This window comes from Scyliorhinus canicula, chromosome 14, assembly GCF_902713615.1.
Source record: "Scyliorhinus canicula chromosome 14, sScyCan1.1, whole genome shotgun sequence".
Classification (NCBI taxonomy): domain Eukaryota; kingdom Metazoa; phylum Chordata; class Chondrichthyes; order Carcharhiniformes; family Scyliorhinidae; genus Scyliorhinus; species Scyliorhinus canicula.
This window is the reverse complement of record NC_052159.1, coordinates 6,605,344-6,623,210: the sequence shown is the minus strand read 5'-3', so window position 1 is coordinate 6,623,210 and position 17,867 is coordinate 6,605,344. Positions and strand designations below refer to the sequence as shown.

At 57.9% G+C, this 17,867-nt stretch overlaps 1 protein-coding gene across 5 annotated transcripts in view; it reads right to left on the bottom strand.

Moving 5' to 3' along the window:
• Positions 1–17,867, bottom strand: part of LOC119977213 (cGMP-dependent 3',5'-cyclic phosphodiesterase) — a 440,646-nt gene that overhangs the window by 24,553 nt on the left and 398,226 nt on the right. For all 5 annotated transcript variants that reach the window (XM_038817928.1, XM_038817926.1, XM_038817924.1 and 2 more), the window contains 2 exons: positions 16,919–17,041; positions 5,184–5,271 (listed from right to left, as the gene is read on the bottom strand). In XM_038817928.1, the coding sequence (XP_038673856.1) occupies positions 5,184–5,271; positions 16,919–17,041 (211 nt within the window). The remainder of the gene's footprint in view (positions 1–5,183; positions 5,272–16,918; positions 17,042–17,867) is intronic.

Here is a 17,867-nt window from a genome sequence, read left to right as displayed (position 1 = left end):
ATAGCTCGTCCAAAACGCAGCACATCTGACAGTGCAGCACTCCCTCAGTACTGACCCTCTGACAGTGCGGCACTCCCTCAGTACTGACCCTCTGACAATGCAGCACTCCCTCAGTACTGACCCTCTGACAGTGCGGCACTCCCTCAGTACTGACCCTCTCACAGTGCAGCACTCCCTCAGTACTGACCCTCTGACAGTGCAGCAGTCCCTCAGTACTGACCCTCTGACAGTGCGGCACTCCCTCAGTACGGACCCTCTGACAGTGCGGCACTCCCTCTGTGCTGACTCTCTGACAGTGCGGCACTCTCTCAGTACTGACCCTCTGACAGTGCGGCACACCCTCAGTACTGACCCTCTGACAGTGCAGCACTCCCTCAGTACTGACCCTCTGACAGTGCGGCACTCCCTCAGGACTGACCCTCTGACAGTGCATGACTCCCTCAATACTGACCCTCTGTCAGTGCAGCACTCCCTCAGTACTGACCCTCTGACAGTGCAGCACTCCCTCAGTACTGACCCTCTGACAGTGCGGCACTCCCTCAGTACTGACCCTCTGACAATGCAGCACTCCCTCAGTACTGACCCTCTGACAGTGCGGCACTCCCTCAGTACTGACCCTCTCACAGTGCAGCACTCCCTCAGTACTGACCCTCTGACAGTGCAGCAGTCCCTCAGTACTGACCCTCTGACAGTGCGGCACTCCCTCAGTACGGACCCTCTGACAGTGCGGCACTCCCTCTGTGCTGACTCTCTGACAGTGTGGCACTCCCTCAGTACTGACCCTCTGACAGTGCAGCAGTCCCTCAGTACTGACCCTCTGACAGTGCGGCACTCCCTCAGTGCTGTCCCTCTGACAGTGTGGCACTCCCTCAGTACTGACCCTCTGAGAGTGCGGCACTCCCTCAGTACTGACCCTCTGACAGTGCGGCACTCTTTCAGTACTGACCCTCTGACAGTGCGGCACACCCTCAGTACTGACCCTCTGACAGTGCAGCACTCCCTCAGTACTGACCCTCTGACAGTGCGGCACTCCCTCAGGACTGACCCTCTGACAGTGCATGACTCCCTCAATACTGACCCTCTGTCAGTGCAGCACTCCCTCAGTACTGACCCTCTGACAGTGCAGCAGTCCCTCAGTACTGACCCTCTGACAGTGCGGCACTCCCTCAGTACGGACCCTCTGACAGTGCGGCACTCCCTCAGTACTGACCCTCCCACAGTGCGGCACTCCCTCAGTACTGACCCTTTGACAGTGCGGCACTCCCTCAGTACTGACCCTCTGACAGTGCAGCACTCCCTCAGTACTGACCCTCTGACAGTGCAGCACTCCCTCAGTACTGTCTCTCTGACAGTGTGGCACTCCCTCAGTACTGACCCTCTGAGAGTGCGGCACTCCCTCAGTACTGACCCTCTGACAGTGCGGCACACCCTCAGTACTGACCCTCTGACAGTGCAGCACTCCCTCACTACTGACCCTCTGACAGTGCAGCACTCCCTCAGTATTGTGGAAGTGCCGCACTGTCAGAGGCTCAGTACTGAGGGAGTGCCGCACTGTCATAGGGTCAGTACTGAGGGAGTGCCGCACAGTAAGAGGGCCAGTACTGTGGGAGCGCTGCACTGTCTGAGGGTCAGTATTGTGGATGTGCTGCACTGTCAGAGGGTCAGTATTGAGGGACTGCCGCACTGTCAGAGGGTCAGTACTGAGGTAGTGTCGCACTGTCAGAGGGTCAGTACTGAGGCAGTGCTGCACTGTCAGAGGGTCAGTACTGAGGGAGCGCTGCACTGTCAGAGGTAAATACTGAGGAGGTGCTGCACTGTCATAGGGTCAGTACTGACGGAGTGCTGCTCTGTCAGAGTGTCAGTACTGAGGGAGTGTTGCACAGTCAGAGGGTCAGTACTGAGGCAGTGCTGCACTGTCAGAGGGTTAGTATTGAGGGAGCGCTGCACTGTCAGTGGGTCAGTACTGAGGGAGTGCCGCACTGTCAGAGGGTCAGTACTGAGGGAGTGCCACACTGCCAGAGGGTAAGTACTGAGGGAGTGCTGCACTGTCAGAGGGTCAGTACTGAGGCAGTGATGCACTATCAGAGGGTCAGTACTGAGGGAGCGCTGCACTGTCAGATGATCAGTAATGAGGGAGTGCCACACTATCTGAGGGTCAGTATTGAGTGAGTGCCGCCCTGTCTGTGGGTCAGTATTGAGGGAGTGCCGCCCTGTCAGTGGGTCAGTACTGAGGGAGTGCTGCACTGTCAGAGGGTCTGTACTGAGGGAGTGCCGCACTGTCAGAGGGTCAGTGCTGAGGGAGTGCTGCACTGTCAGAGGGTCAGTATGGAGGAAGTGCCGCACTGTCAGAGTGTCAGTACTGAGGGAGTGCCGCACTGTCAGAGGGTCAGTACTGAGGGAGTGCCGCACTGTCAGAGGGTCAGTACGGAGGAAGTGCCGCACTGTCAGAGTGTCAGTACTGAGGGAGTGCTGCACTGTCAGAGGGTCAGTACTGAGGGAGCGCTGCACTGTCAGAGGGTCAGTACTGAGGGAGTGCCGCACTGTCAGAGGGTCAGTACTGAGGGAGTGCTGCACTGTCAGAGGGTCAGTACTGAGGGAGTGCCGCACTGTCAGAGGGTCAGTACTGAGGGAGTGCCGCACTGTCAGAGGGTCAGTACTGAGGGAGTGCCGCACTGTCAGAGGGTCAGTACTGAGGGAGTGCTGCACTGTCAGAGGGTCAGTACTGAGGGAGTGCTGCACTGTCAGAGGGTCAGTACTGAGGGAGTGCTGCACTGTCAGAGGGTCAGTACTGAGGAAGTGCCGCAATGTCAGAGGGTCAGTACTGAGGGAGTGCTGCACTGTCAGAGGGTCAGTACTGAGGGAGTGCCGCACTGTCAGACGCCAGTACTGAGGGAGTGCCGCACTGTCAGAGGGTCAGTACTGAGGGAGTGCCGCACTGTCAGTGGGTCAGTATTGAGGGAGCGCTGCACTGTCAGAGGGTCAGTACTGAGGGAGCGCTGCACTGTCAGAGGGTCAGTACTGAGGGAGCGCTGCACTGTCAGATGATCAGTAATGAGGGAGTGCCGCACTATCTGAGGGTCAGTATTGAGTGAGTGCCGCCCTGTCTGTGGGTCAGTACTGAGGGAGTGCCGCACTGTCAGAGGGTCAGTACTGAGGGAATGCCGCACTGTCAGAGTGTCAGTACTGAGGGAATGCCGCACTGTCAGAGGGTCAGTACTGAGGGAGTGCTGCACTGTCAGAGGGTCAGTACTGAGGGAGTGCTGCACTGTCTGAGAGTCAGTACTGAAGGAGTGTTGCACTGTCAGAGGGTCAGTACTGAGGGAGTGCCGCACTGTCAGAGGGTCAGTACTGAGGGAGTGCCGCACTGTCAGAGGGTCAGTACTGAGGGAGTGCTGCACTGTCAGAGGGTCAGTACTGAGGGAGTGCTGCACTGTCAGAGGGTCAGTACTGAGGGAGTGCCGCACTGTCAGAGGGTCAGTACTGAGGGAGTGCTGCGCTGTCAGAGGGTCAGTACTGAGGGGTGCCGCACAGTCAGAGGTCAATACTGATGGAGTGCCGCACTCTCAGAGGGTCAGTACTGAGGGAGTGCCGCACTGTCAGAGGGTCAGTACTGAGGGAGTGCTGCACTGTCAGAGGGTCAGTACTGAGGGAGTGCTGCACTGTCAGAGGGTCAGTACTGAGGGAGTGCCGCACTGTCAGAGGGTCAGTACTGAGGGAGTGCTGCGCTGTCAGAGGGTCAGTACTGAGGGGTGCCGCACAGTCAGAGGTCAATACTGAGGGAGTGCCGCACTCTCAGAGGGTCAGTACTGAGGGAGTGCCGCACTGTCAGAGGGTCAGTACTGAGGGAGTGCCGCACTGTCAGAGGGTCAGTACTGAGGGAGTGCCGCACTGTCAGAGGGTCAGTACTGAGGGAGCGCTGCACTGTCAGAGGGTCAGTACTGAGGGAGTGCCGCACTGTCAGAGGGTCAGTACTGAGGGAGCGCTGCACTGTCAGAGGGTCAGTACTGAGGGAGTGCTGCACTGTCAGTGGGTCAGTACTGAGGGAGTGCTGCACTGTGTGAGGGTCAGTACTGAAGGAGTGTTGCACTGTCAGAGGATCAGTACTGAGGGAGTGCTGCACTGTCTGAGAGTCAGCACTGAGGGAGTGCTGCACTGTGTGAGGGTCAGTACTGAAGGAGTGTTGCACTGTCAGAGGGTCAGTACTGAGGGAGTGCTGCACTGTCAGAGGGTCAGTACTGAGGGAGTGCCGCACTGTCAGAGGGTCAGTACTGAGGGAGTGCTGCACTGTCAGAGGGTCAGTACTGAGGGAGTGCTGCACAGTCAGAGGGTCAGTACTGAGGGAGTGCTGCACTGTCAGAGGGTCAGTACTGAGGGAGTGCTGCACAGTCAGAGGGTCAGTACTGAGGGAGCGCTGCACTGTCAGAGGGTCAGTACTGAGGGAGTGCTGCACTGTCAGAGGGTCAGTACTGAGGGAGTGCTGCACTGTCAGAGGGTCAGTACTGAGGGAGTGCTGCACTGTCAGAGGGTCAGTACTGAGGGAGTGCTGCACTGTCAGAGGGTCAGTACTGAGGGAGTGCTGCACTGTCAGAGGGTCAGTACTGAGGGAGTGCTGCACTGTCAGAGGGTCAGTACTGAGGGAGTGCTGCACTGTCAGAGGGTCAGTACTGAGGGAGTGCTGCACTGCCAGAAGGTCAGTACTGAGGGAGTGCCGCACTGTCAGAGGGTCAGTACTGAGGGAGTGCTGCACTGTCAGAGGGTCAGTACTGAGGGAGTGCCGCACTGTCAGAGTCAGTACTGAGGGAGTGCGGCACTGTCAGAGGGTCAGTACTGAGGGAGTGCCGCACTGTCAGAGGGTCAGTACTGAGGGAGTGCCGCACTGTCAGAGGGTCAGTACTGAGGGAGTGCCGCACTGTCAGAGGGTCAGTACTGAGGGAGTGCTGAGTTTATTTTAATTGTTACCAAAACACGATTGGCTAGCTAATTGTGCGATTTAATATTCATTAGTTGCCTGTCTGATTTGGCTCTGGAGTCTGCTGCCTGTTGGAATTGGGGTATTGAGGATACACTATGTTCCTCTCTGAGGAGCAATTCCTGCTCGCTGATTCCCTACGCAAGGTACTTGAGGGAAGTTGGAGGGAGTCCTACTCAGCATCCCGACGCTCTCCTGAACTCACAACACTTACTGATGCCACTTGAAAAGAATTGGTTGTTCCTCGGTGGTCCAGGTCATGACACATACACGACACAAACAACGCTAACAGCTCGATGTCCCTGTCAATGCAATAGAGGAGAAAATGATAGCGACATCATTGGCAAAGAAGACAGAAGATTTTCTCCCTCCGCTAACTGGTTTAAATGGTTCCCAGGGTGAGCTCGTGACAAGACAGTCCCAGTCCAACAAATTCCTGCGATTGTTCAGGAACATTGAGGACCACGGCTATCGTCACTGAGTTGTACAAAATGGTTTGTGACGGTAGGTGAGATGGCAGCTCAGGTCCGACTGCTCAATGTTTCCAACTGCATTGCATCAGTTCAACACATTCCCATTCACTCCCACTGAATCCCAATGGAATAATTCCTTTCCCATTCACTCCGACTGAATCCCAATGGAATAATCCCTTTCCCATTCACTCCCACTGAATCCCAATGGAATAATCCCTTTCCCATTCACTCCCACTGAATCCCAATGGAATAATCCCTTTCCCATTCACTCCCACTGAATCCCAATGGAATAATCCCTTTCCCATTCACTCCCACTGAATCCCAATGGAATAATCCCTTTCCCATTCACTCCCACTGAATCCCAATGGAACAACCCCTTTCCCATTCACTCCGACTGAATCCGAATGGTACAACCTCTTTCCCATTCACTCCCACTGAATCCCAATGGAACAGCCCCTTTCCCATTCACTCGGACTGAATCCCAATGGTACAACCTCTTTCCCATTCACTCCCACTGAATCCCAATGGAATAATCCCTTTCCCATTCACTCCCACTGAATCCCAATGGAACAACCCCTTTCCCATTCACTCCGACTGAATCCCAATGGAACAACCCCTTTCCCATTCACTCCCACTGAATCCCAATGGAATAATCCCTTTCCCATTCACTCCCACTGAATCCCAATGGAATAATCCCTTTCCCATTCACTCCCACTGAATCCCAATGGAACAACCCCTTTCCCATTCACTCCGACTGAATCCCAATGGTACAACCTCTTTCCCATTCACTCCCACTGAATCCCAATGGAAGAGTCAGGGCTGCATTCTCCATTTCAGAGACTGTGGGTGCGATCTTGCCAAGGTGGAACAAAGTCCCCGGGCGAACGCATTTAGCCGCGTGTTGCACAGAATGTCACAAAACGTACAGTACAGAAGGAGGCCATCCGGCCCATCGAATGGGAAAGAGCACCCTACCGAAGCCTGCACCTCCACCCTATCCCCGTAACCCCACCCTATCCCCGTAACCCCACCCTGTCCCCATAACCCCACCCTATCCCCATAACCCCACCCTATCCCCGTAACCCCACCCTGTCCCCATAACCCCACCCTATCCCCGTAACCCCACCCTGTCCCCATAACCCCACCCTATCCCCATAACCCCACACTGTCCCCACAACCCCACCCTATCCCCATAACCCCACCCTATCCCCGTAACCCCACCCTGTCCCCATAACCCCACCCTATCCCCGTAACCCCACCCTGTCCCCATAACCCCACCCTATCCCCATAACCCCACCCTATCCCCGTAACCCCACCCTGTCCCCATAACCCCACCCTATCCCCGTAACCCCACCCTGTCCCCGTAACCCCACCCTATCCCCGTAACCCCACACTGTCCCCACAACCCCACCCTATCCCCGTAACCCCACCCTATCCCCGTAGCCCCACCCTATCCCCGTAACCCCACCCTGTCCCCGTAACCCCACCCTATCCCCATAACCCCACACTGTCCCCACAACCCCACCCTATCCCCGTAGCCCCACCCTATCCCCGTAACCCCACCCTATCCACATAGCCCCACCCTATCCCCGTAACCCCACCCTATCCCCACAACCCACCCTATCCCCGTAGCCCCACCCTATCCCCGTAACCCCACCCTATCCCCGTAGCCCCACCCTATCCCCGTAACCCCACCCTATCCCCGTAACCCCACCCTATCCCCATAACCCCACCCTATCCCCGTAGCCCCACCCTATCCCCGTAACCCCACCCTATCCACATAGCCCCACCCTATCCCCGTAACCCCACCCTATCCCCGTAACCCCACCCTATCCCCGTAACCCCACCCTATCCCCGTAACCCCACCCTATCCCCGTAACCCCACCTTATCCCCATAACCCCACCATATCCCCGTAACCCCACCCTGTCCCCATAACCCCACCCTATCCCCGTAACCCCACCCTGTCCCCATAACCCCACCCTATCCCCATAACCCCACCCTGTCCCCACACCCCACCCTATCCCCGTAACCCCACCCTGTCCCCGTAACCCCACCCTATCCCCATAACCCCACCCTGTCCCCGTAACCCCACCCTGTCCCCGTAACCCCACCCTGTCCCCATAACCCCACCCTATCCCCATAACCCCACCCTGTCCCCACACCCCACCCTATCCCCGTAACCCCACCCTGTCCCCGTAACCCCACCCTATCCCCGTAACCCCACCCTGTCCCCATAACCCCACCCTATCCCCGTAACCCCACCCTGTCCCCACAACCCCACCCTATCCCCATAACCCCACCCTGTCCCCACAACCCCACCCTATCCCCATAACCCACCCTGTCCCCGTAACCCCACCTATCCCCGTAACCCCACCTTATCCCCATAGCCCCACCCTGTCCCCACAACCCCACCCTATCCCCATAACCCCACCCTATCCCCGTAGCCCCACCCTATCCCCATAACCCCACCCTGTCCCCATAACCCCACCCTATCCCCATAACCCCACCCTATCCCCGTAGCCCCACCCTATCCCCGTAACACCACCCTATCCACATAGCCCCACCCTATCCCCGTAACCCCACCCTATCCCCGTAACCCCACCCTATCCCCGTACCCCACCCTATCCCCGTAACCCCACCCTATCCCCGTAACCCCACCCTATCCCCATAACCCCACCCTATCCCCATAACCCCACCCTATCCCCGTAACCCCACCCTATCCCCGTAACCCCACCTTACCTTACCTTTTTTCTTTGGTCACTAAGGGGCAATTTAGCATGGCCAATCCGCCTAACCTGCACGTCTTTGGACTGTGGGAGGAAACCGGAGCATCCGGAGGAAACCCACGCACACACGGGGAGAACGTGCAGACTCCGCACAGACAGTGACCCAAGCCGGGAATCGAACCTGGGACCCTGGAGCTGTGAAGCAACTGTGCTAACCATTGTGCTAACGTGCTCCTGGCTTTGAATACGGGGCCTGATTGGGGAACGCGCAGCCGTGGCTGCACATAGCCCCATGTTTTAGAACAACAGAACATTACAGCGCAGTACAGGCCCTTCGGCCCTCGATGTTGCGCCAACCTGTGAAACCCCTCTAAAGCCCATCTACACTATTCCCTTATCATCCATATGCCTATCCAATGACCATTTGAATGCGTTTAGTGTTGGTGAGTCCATTACTGTTGCAGCCAGGGCATTCCACGCCCTTACTACTCTCCGAGTAAAGAACCTACCTCTGACATCTGTCCTGTATCTATCTCCCCTCAATTTAAAGCTATGTCCCCTCGTGCTGGACATCACCATCTGAGGAAAAAGGCTCTCACTGTCCACCCTATCTAATCCTCTGATCATCTTCTATGCCTCTATTAAGTCACCTCTTAACCTACTTCTCTAACGAAAACAGCCTCAAGTCCCTCAGCCTTTCCTCAGAAGATCTTCCCTCCATACCAAGCAACATCCTGGTACATCTCCTCTGTACCCTTTCCAATGCTTCCACATCCTTCCTATAATGAGGCGACCAGAACTGCACGCAATACCCCAAATGCGGCCACACCAGAGTTTTGTACAGCTGCAACATGACCTCATGGCTCCGAAACTCATTCCCTCTACCAATAAAAGCTAACACACCGTACGCCTTCTTAACAACCCTCTCAACCTGGGTGGCAACTTTTAGGGATCTATGGACATGGACAAAGAGATCTCTCTGCTCATCCACACTACCAAGAATCTTACCATTAGCCCAGTACTCTGTCTTCCTGTTATTCCTTCCAAAATGACTCACCTCACACTTTTCTGCATTAAACTCCATTTGCCACCTGTCAGCCCAGCTCTGCAGCTTATCTATGTCCCTCTGTAATCTGCAACATCCTTCCGCACTGTCCACAACTCCACCGACTTTAATGTCATCCGCAAATTTACTCACCCATCCTTCTACGCCCTCCTCCAGGTCATTTATAAAAATAACAAACAGCAGTGGCCCCAAAACAGATCCTTGTGGTACACCACTAGTAACTGAACTCCAGGCTGAACATTTCCCATCAAACACCAGCCTCTGTCTTCTTCCAGCTAACCAATTTCTGATTCAAACTGCTAAATCACCCTGAATCCCATGCCTCTGTATTTTCTGCAATAGCCTACTGTGGGGAACCTTATCAAACGCTTTACTGAAATCCATATACACCACATCAATTGCTTTACCCTCGTCTACCTGTTTGGTCACCTTCTCAAAGAACTCAATGAGGTTTGTGAGGCACGACCTATTCTTCACAAAACCGTGTTGACTATCCCAAATCAAATTATTCCTTTCTAGATGATTATAAATCCTATTTCTTATAATCCTTTGCAAGACTTTGCCCACAACAGAAGTAAGGCTCACTGGTCTATAGTTACCGGGTTTGTCTCTACTCCTCTTCTTGAACAAGGGGACAACATTTGCTATCCTCCAGTCTTCTGGCAGTATTCCTGTAGACAATGACGACATAAAGATCAAAGCCAAAGGCTCATCCATCTCCTCCCTAGCTTCCCAGAGAATCCTAGGATAAATCCCATCTGGCCCAGGGGCCTTATCTATTTTCACACTTTCCAGAATTGCTAACACCTCCTCCTTATGAACCTCAATCCCATCTAGTCTAGTAGCCTGTATCTCAGTATTCTCCTCGACAACTTTGTCCTTTTTCCTGTGTGAATACTGACAAAAAATAATCATTCAGATCCTCTCCTATCTCCTCGGACTCCATGCACAACTTCCCACTACTCTCCTTGACTGGCCCTACTCTTGCCCTAGTCATTCTTTTATTCATGACATATCTATAGAAAGCTTTAGGGTTATCCTTGATCCGACCTGCCAATGACTTCTCATGTCCCCTCCTGGCTCTTCTTAGCTCTCTCTTTAGATCCTTCCTAGCTAACTTGTAACTCTCGGGCGCCCTAACTGAACCTTCACGTCTCATCTTTACATAAGCCTCCTTCTTCCTCTTGACAAGTGTTTCAACTACTTTAGTAAACCACAGTTCCCTCACTCGACCACTTCCTCCCTGCCTGACAGGTACATCCTTATCAAGGACACGCAGTAGCAGTTCCTTGAACATGCTCCACATTTCCATTGTGCCCATCCCCTGCGGTTTGCTGTGCTTTACAATTGGGCGCTCCGCTCGCTGTGTCCCTGAAAAGAATCTCCGACTTCCCCCCAGCCCCAACGTAATGTGGGGGGGTCCCCTCCATTTCCCCCCCCGGGTCCTCCCCCCATTTCCCGCCCACTCACCAAACACCCACATCCAGCAACAATCACACGTAGAAAATGCCAGCTTGGCATCCTGGTGGTGCCACCTTGGCAGTGCCAGGCTGGCACCCAGGTAGCACCAACAATGCCAGGGCACCACCCTGCCCAAAGTGCTTGCAATGGGGGGTCTCCATTCCCCTTGGAGACTCCCACGAGTGCCATTCCGTCTGGTCCCTGTTTGTGGGGACTAGCGCTGAACAGCACTCGCCCCAGATCACCGAGGCGAAGGAGATAGATCCCAACACCTCAGGTACCTCAGGAATCTACACATTACAGTGAGACTTACTGCTTCGCTCTAATATGCAGATTTGCTAAAAAAAAAGTGATCCCGCCCATTGTGGGCAGGATTCACATCGCAACGCCTTGCGCAATTGCGTTGAATCTTGCAAGGCCCGTTGCGAGCCAGTAGATTCCTGGGGGTGGGGGTCTCCCGGCTTTCACCGGCCAGGGTGAGATGCTTTTCCAGCGCAGCGGAGGATTGCGCCCTAAGTGTTGATGCCAGGACTGAATCGGTGATGATCTATGACAACAAAATTGGTGCTGTTCCCAGACCAATCGATCAACCGTTAATGGGTTAACACCGGCACCACGTGGAACACGACTGATTCCAATGAAAAACGGTGTCTGAGTCGGCATTGACACTCTAGAGGCTGACACACCATCCCGGCCAATTAGCTCCCTACACACACAATCCCAGCCAAGGAGAGTGGCACTGACGTGGAAATTGAGACCCTGCTGGATGCCATGGATCAGAGGTGGGCCTCCCTGTGCCCCACGGGATGCGGAGGAGGTTGCCACCCTCCACGGGTGTACCGGGCCTGGCCGCAGGTGGGAGAGGTTGTGAGCCATGGGCAACATCGCCAGGACAAACCAGGGATGGGGGTGGGGGCTGGTGACTGGGCACCCCCCTACGGCTGGTGTCACTCTGCACAACCAGGGGCCACGATGGGCGATCAGTGGGGTGGGTAGTCAGATGGCTGCTTTGCAGGCTGCGTTACTGGCGGTCCGTGCCTGGACACCGCGGTCCTGTGGGGGTCACCACGACCCCGCGGCCAATCCCCTAGTCACCCCCATGCTACCCGGGCCTGGCAGACGCCACTACCCTGCCCCCAGCCAGCCAGCCCCGCTCACGGCAGGACCGGCAGCCCATGGTCACACCTCTCTGTGTCCTAACCCCCCCCCCCCCTCTCCCATCAGCCTTGGCGCCTGTTTCCTGATTTTCGAAACCACAAGTGAACCACGCCGTCGGGAATTCTGACCGGCGGAGACGGAGCATCACGGAGACCCCGGAGAATACCGGGTCAGGCCCACTCATGGTAGGCAAAGGGCGTTTACTGTAAGTGTGGAGTAGAACGCATTGACGCCGCTGCCGAGGCACCGGAGCGTGGCGTTCTGGTGGGCGCCCGGCACACACCACGGTTTTGCCGGCAAACCGATTCACCGCCCATTTTGCGATCCCGGCGTTGGCCCACGGAGAATCCCGCCCTCCATTTCCCATTCACTCCCACTGAATCCCAAACCCTTTCCCGTTCATTCGCTCCGAGGTGGAAAGTCTGAGTTTATCATCACTCTGACCCTCACCTTCCAGGTTAGGGATTGCCGAGCCTGACTGGACACATCCCATCACACGGCCTCCCACCAGCAATAACCCTGCCCCCCCCCCCCCCCCCTTACTTTCCAATCATTGGTCAGCTGAGAGGGTCTCGTGTCCCGTTCTCCCACCAAAAACGAGGGGGAAAACGAATTGACTATTCATTAACAGAAGGAATGGTCCCTGCCTGTCGGTCAAATATAGTTTTCCCATTCCCAGCCTGGAGTGTGGATTTACCAGGATGATACCTGAGCTACAAGGAGAGATTACACAGCTCCGAGGTTGTATTCTCCAGCAGCGAGATGGTTAAGGGGTGATTTGATCAAAGTTTTCAAAATGTTTAGAGAAAACAGAGAGGTTGGAGAGAGCGAAAAGCCAACTCTGCTTAGTTAAAGGCTCGCGGAATAAGAGCCTTGGAGTAAAGGTTCGAGCCAGACCTTTCAGGAGTGGAGTTAAAAAACCCCCCTGCACTCAAAATCTGGAACTCTCATCCATAAAGCACGAGATCAGATTTTTGCCAGATTTTCAAGATTTGCACGAGTTAAAGCACCCCCCCCAGCCTGAGGTCAGGCTGAGATCAGCAGTGCAAACTGGGGAGAGGAAAGGGTTAAAGGTTTCAGGTCACAGTGGCTGTTCCCCCCCCCCCCCCCCCCCTGTGATGTGCTAACCCTGTGTTCCTGTCCCCACACACCCTCTGACCTGGTCAGCCATCCACCACTGCCCTGTCTTTCGGCATTTCCAGTTACCTGCAGCATTTTAGTTGCTGGACATTCCCACTCTGTGTGGCTCATTCCCTCGCCTGGAAAAATTCCAGCAGTCAGGATGTGATTGCCCAGCATCCTAACATGCCCTACATGGAGCGAGTCCCTTTTGCAAGTCAACACACTCCTCGGGGCTATAGCAGATTGAACCACTGGGGGGAGCCAGACACCACTTCCTGATTCCCCCTCACCTGTAGCCTCAGCATAGACATCAGACCCTCTCTCTCTCTCCCCTCCTTGCTCTCCCTTCCCACCACCCCCTCTCACCTCAACGTCCGCCCTGCCCTCGCTCACGCCAGCCTCCTATCTCCGCCCTCTTCCTCTCGACCCTCAGCTCGCCCATCCCGTTCCTCACACTGTTGATCTCTCTGTCTCCAACTGGGCTTCCTCCTCTCTCTTCCCCCCCTTTTCTCCTCCCCTCTCTCCCCTCCCCCTTTCACTCCCAAGTCTTCCTATTTTTAAAAAATAAACCACCTCATCTCCTCACTCCCCCTCCTTTTCCTGGGATTGCCGCCCCTCCTGGAGTCTCCAGGGATCGAGGATCAATCTCCAGGACGCTGGTGAAGGATCCTCGGAACGTTACAATAGGTTGATTTATTTGGTCGCTTTCTTTGAGAATTTCACTGTATCAGATATAAAAACATTAAAGTGCGGCTGAAGAGGCTGTTTGGACGACAGTCAAACACCATCCAATTGAGGGATGAGTTACGTTGGGCTGCATTCTCCGATTTTCAGGCTATGCCCCCACGCCGGTGGGAAACGGTGGTGATTTACAGCCGAAAATTCGGCGCAAAACGGCCACCGATCCTCCATTTGGTGCGGGGATAGCAGACAGTCAGCGGACAGCACCCGACATGCGCACAGCGCCGGCCTCCAGCGGCCGTGCCGTGCAACATGGGGCACCTTGGTGCTGCGTCTCACGCCCTGCCAGTGTAACTCTGGCATTGCCAGGGTTCCCGGGGATCTGCCAGGGTGTCAGGCTAACAATGCCAGGGGTCGGGGCCATACCAGCGGGGAGGGGGGGGGGCTGCCCGCCAGCAGGGAATCCCTCTCACCGAGGCCTCGGTGCGGAGAAGCTCCCCCGAGGCAGAAACAAAGAGCAAAGGGCCGCTGGGTAACGGGTAATCGCTCACCATCCCTCCACTTCCCCCTTCTCTCTCTCATCTTCCAACCATCTCTTCTCCTCCCGCCACACTCTATCACTCCCCTCCCCTCCCCCTCATCCTTCTCGCTGCCACACGCTCCCCCCTCCCCCACCCCACCCACTGACACCCCTCCCCCACCCCCACCCACTGACCCCCCTCCCCCACCCCCACCCACTGAACCCCCTCCCCCACCCCCACCCCCACCCACTGACCCCCCTCCCCCACCCCACGCACTGACCCCCAATCCCCACCCCCACCCCATGCACTGACCCCCTCCACTACCCACTGACACCCCTCCCCCACCCCCACCCACTGACCCCCCTCCCCACCCACTGACCCCCCTCCCCCACCCCAACCCACTGACCACCCTCCCCCACTCCCACCCACTGAACCCCCTCCCCCACCCCACGCACTGAACCCCCACCCCCACCCACTGACACCCCTCCCCCACCCCAACCCACTGACACCCCTCCCCCACCCCATGCACTGCCCCCCTCCCCCTCCCCCACCCCATGCACTGACCCCCTCCCCCTCCCCTACCCACTGACACCCCTCCCCCACCCCACGAACTGACCCCCCTCCCCCTCCCCCACCCCATGCACTGACCCCCCTCCCCCACCCCACCCACTGACACCCTCCTCCACCCCCACCCACTGACACCCTCCCCCACCCCACCCACTGACACCCTCCTCCACCCCACCCACTGACACCCTCCCCCACCCCCACCCACTGACACCCTCCCCCTCCCCCACCCACTGACACCCTCCCCCACCCCACGCACTGACCCCCTCCCCCTCCCCTACCCACTGACACCCCTCCCCCACCCCCACCCACTGACACCCCTCCCCCACCCCCACCCACTGACCCCCTCCCCCACCCACTGACCCCCTCCACCTCCCCCACCCACTGACACCCTCCCCCACCTCACCCACTGACCCCCTCCCCCACCCACTGACCCCCTCCCCCACCCACTGACACCCTCCTCCACCCCAACCACTGACCCACCTCCCCCACCCCCACCCACAGACACCCTCACCCACCCACTGACCCGCTCCCCCACCCACTGACACCCTCCCCGACCCCAACCACTGACCCACCTCCCCCAACCCCACCCACTGACCCCCACCCCACCCACTGACACCCTCCCCCACCCCCACCCACTGACACCCTCCCCCACCCACTGACCCACCTCCCCCACCCACTGAAACCCTCCCCCACCCCCACCCACTGACACCCTCCCCCACCCCCACCCACTGACACCCTCCCCCACCCCACCCACTGACCCCCCTCCCCCACCCCACCCACTGACCACCCCCTCCCCCTCCCCCACCCACTGACACCCTCCCCCCCTCCACCACCCACTGTACCCCCCTCCCCCACCCCAACCCACTGACCCCTCCCCTCCCCACCCACTGACCCCCCTCCCCCACCCCACCCACTGACCCCCCTCCCCCACCCCACGCACTGACCCCCCCCCCCTCCCCACCCCGACCCCCCACCCTCCCCCCCCCCCCCACACCACTGACCCCCCCCTCCCCCCTCCCCACCCCACGACCCCCTCCCCCACCCCACCACTGACACCCTCCCCCACCCCCCACCCACTCCCACTCGCCCCCAACCCCACACTGACCCCCCCCCCCCCACCCACGACCCACCCCCCCCCTGGCACTCCTCCCCCCCCACCCACTGACCGCTCCCCACCCACTGACCCCCTCCCCCACATGACCCACCTCCCCCACCCACTGGCACTCTCCCCCCCCCCCCACCCCTCTCCCCCACCCCCACCCACTGACCCCCTCCCCCACACCCATCTAATGACACCCTCCTCCTCCCCACAGGAGCTGGTTTAGCTCACTCAGCTAAATCGCTGGCTTTTAAAGCAGACCAAGGCAGGCCAGCAGCACAGTTTGATTCCCTTAACAGCCTCCCCGAACAGGTGCCGGAATGTGGCGACTAGGGGCTTTTCACAGTAACTTCATTGAAGCCTACTCATGACAATAAGCGATTTTCATTTCATTTCATCCACCCACTGACCCCCTCCCCCACCCACTGACCCCTCCCCACCCACCGACCCCCTCCCCCACCCACTGACCCCCTCCCCCACCCACTGACCCCCCTCCCCCACCCACTGACCCCCCTCCCCACCCACCGACCCCCTCCCCCCCCCCCACCCCTGACCCCCTCCCCCCCCCCCACTGACCCCCCTCCCCCCCACTGACCCCCCTCCCCCCACTGACCCCCCTCCCCCCCACTGACCCCCTCCCCCCCACTGACCCCCCTCCCCCTCCCCACCCGACCCCCTCCCCCATCCCCATCCACAGACCCCCTCCCCCACCCCCACCCACTGACCCCCCCTCCCCCTCCCCCACCCACTGACCCCCTCCCCCGCCCACTGATCCCCTCCTCCACCCCCACCCACTGACCCCCTCCCCCACCCACTGACACCTCCCCCACCCCACCCACTGACCCCTTCCTCCACCCCACCCAATGGCATCCTCCCCCACCCGCACCCCACTGACCCCCTCCCCACCCACTGACCCCCTCCCCCACCCCCACCCACTAACCCCCTCCCCCACCCCCACCACTGACCCCCCCACCCCCACCCCACTGGCCCCCTCCCCCACCCCCACCCACTGATCCCCCCCCCCCCCCCCCCCACCCACTGACCTCCCCTCCCACCCCCATCCCCTGTACTTACTTCAGGAAGTCATGCAGTGGCAGGTTTTTGAAGAGCAGGTAGCAGAAGTGGGCGACGGAGAAGGCGTGCATCCAGTTGTGGTAGGGAGGGTCCCTGTAGCCGCGCCGAACCATCATCAAAAACCTGCCGGGACACAAGGTGGCATCAGAGAGGCCTTCCGAAGGTCAAACTCATCTGAACAGGACACTGACCCCCCCCCCCCCCCCCCCCCCCACACATACACCGAGTGTTTCCCAGCGGAGGGGACTCGCCCATGTCTGCAGTGTTCTGAGTGACTCCCCTGTCCTGCCACATGGGGTTACCTTCTGTGGGACGGGCAGGTCCTACCCCCCCCCCCCCCCCCCCCCCACGCCGCCCCCCCCCCCATCCAGAAGGTGGATATTCGGCTGCTTGTGGCAGCGCTGGATCTTTGAAAGAGCGCTGCAATTTCTACCCCTTACCACAGTTTTATTCCCGGTACCGCTGCCATCGAATCCCGTCCAAGCCCAGTTGAATGTTTGTCCGGAATGCGATGCCCTCTCCCTTGCAGCTAGTGATGAGGAGAAATTTCTTCAAAGGTCCCAAGAAAAGTACAGCACAGGAGCAGGCCCTTCGGCCCTCCAAGCCCGTGCCGACCATGCTGCCTGCCTGAACTAAAACCTTCTGCATTTTCCGGGGTCCGTATCCCTCTATTCCCATCCTATTCATGTATTTGTCAAGATGCCCCCAAATGTCACTATCGTCCCTGCTTCCACCACCTCCTCCTCTAGCGCGGTCCAGGCACCCACTACCCTCTGTGTAAAAACCTTACCCTCGTACGTCTCCTCTAAACCTTGCCCCTCGCACCTTAAACCTATGCCCTTTAGGAATAATTATAATCTTTATTAGTATCACAGGTAGGCTTACATTAACGCTGCAATGAAGTTACTGTGAAAAGCCCCTAGTTGCCACATTCCGGCGCCTGTTCGGG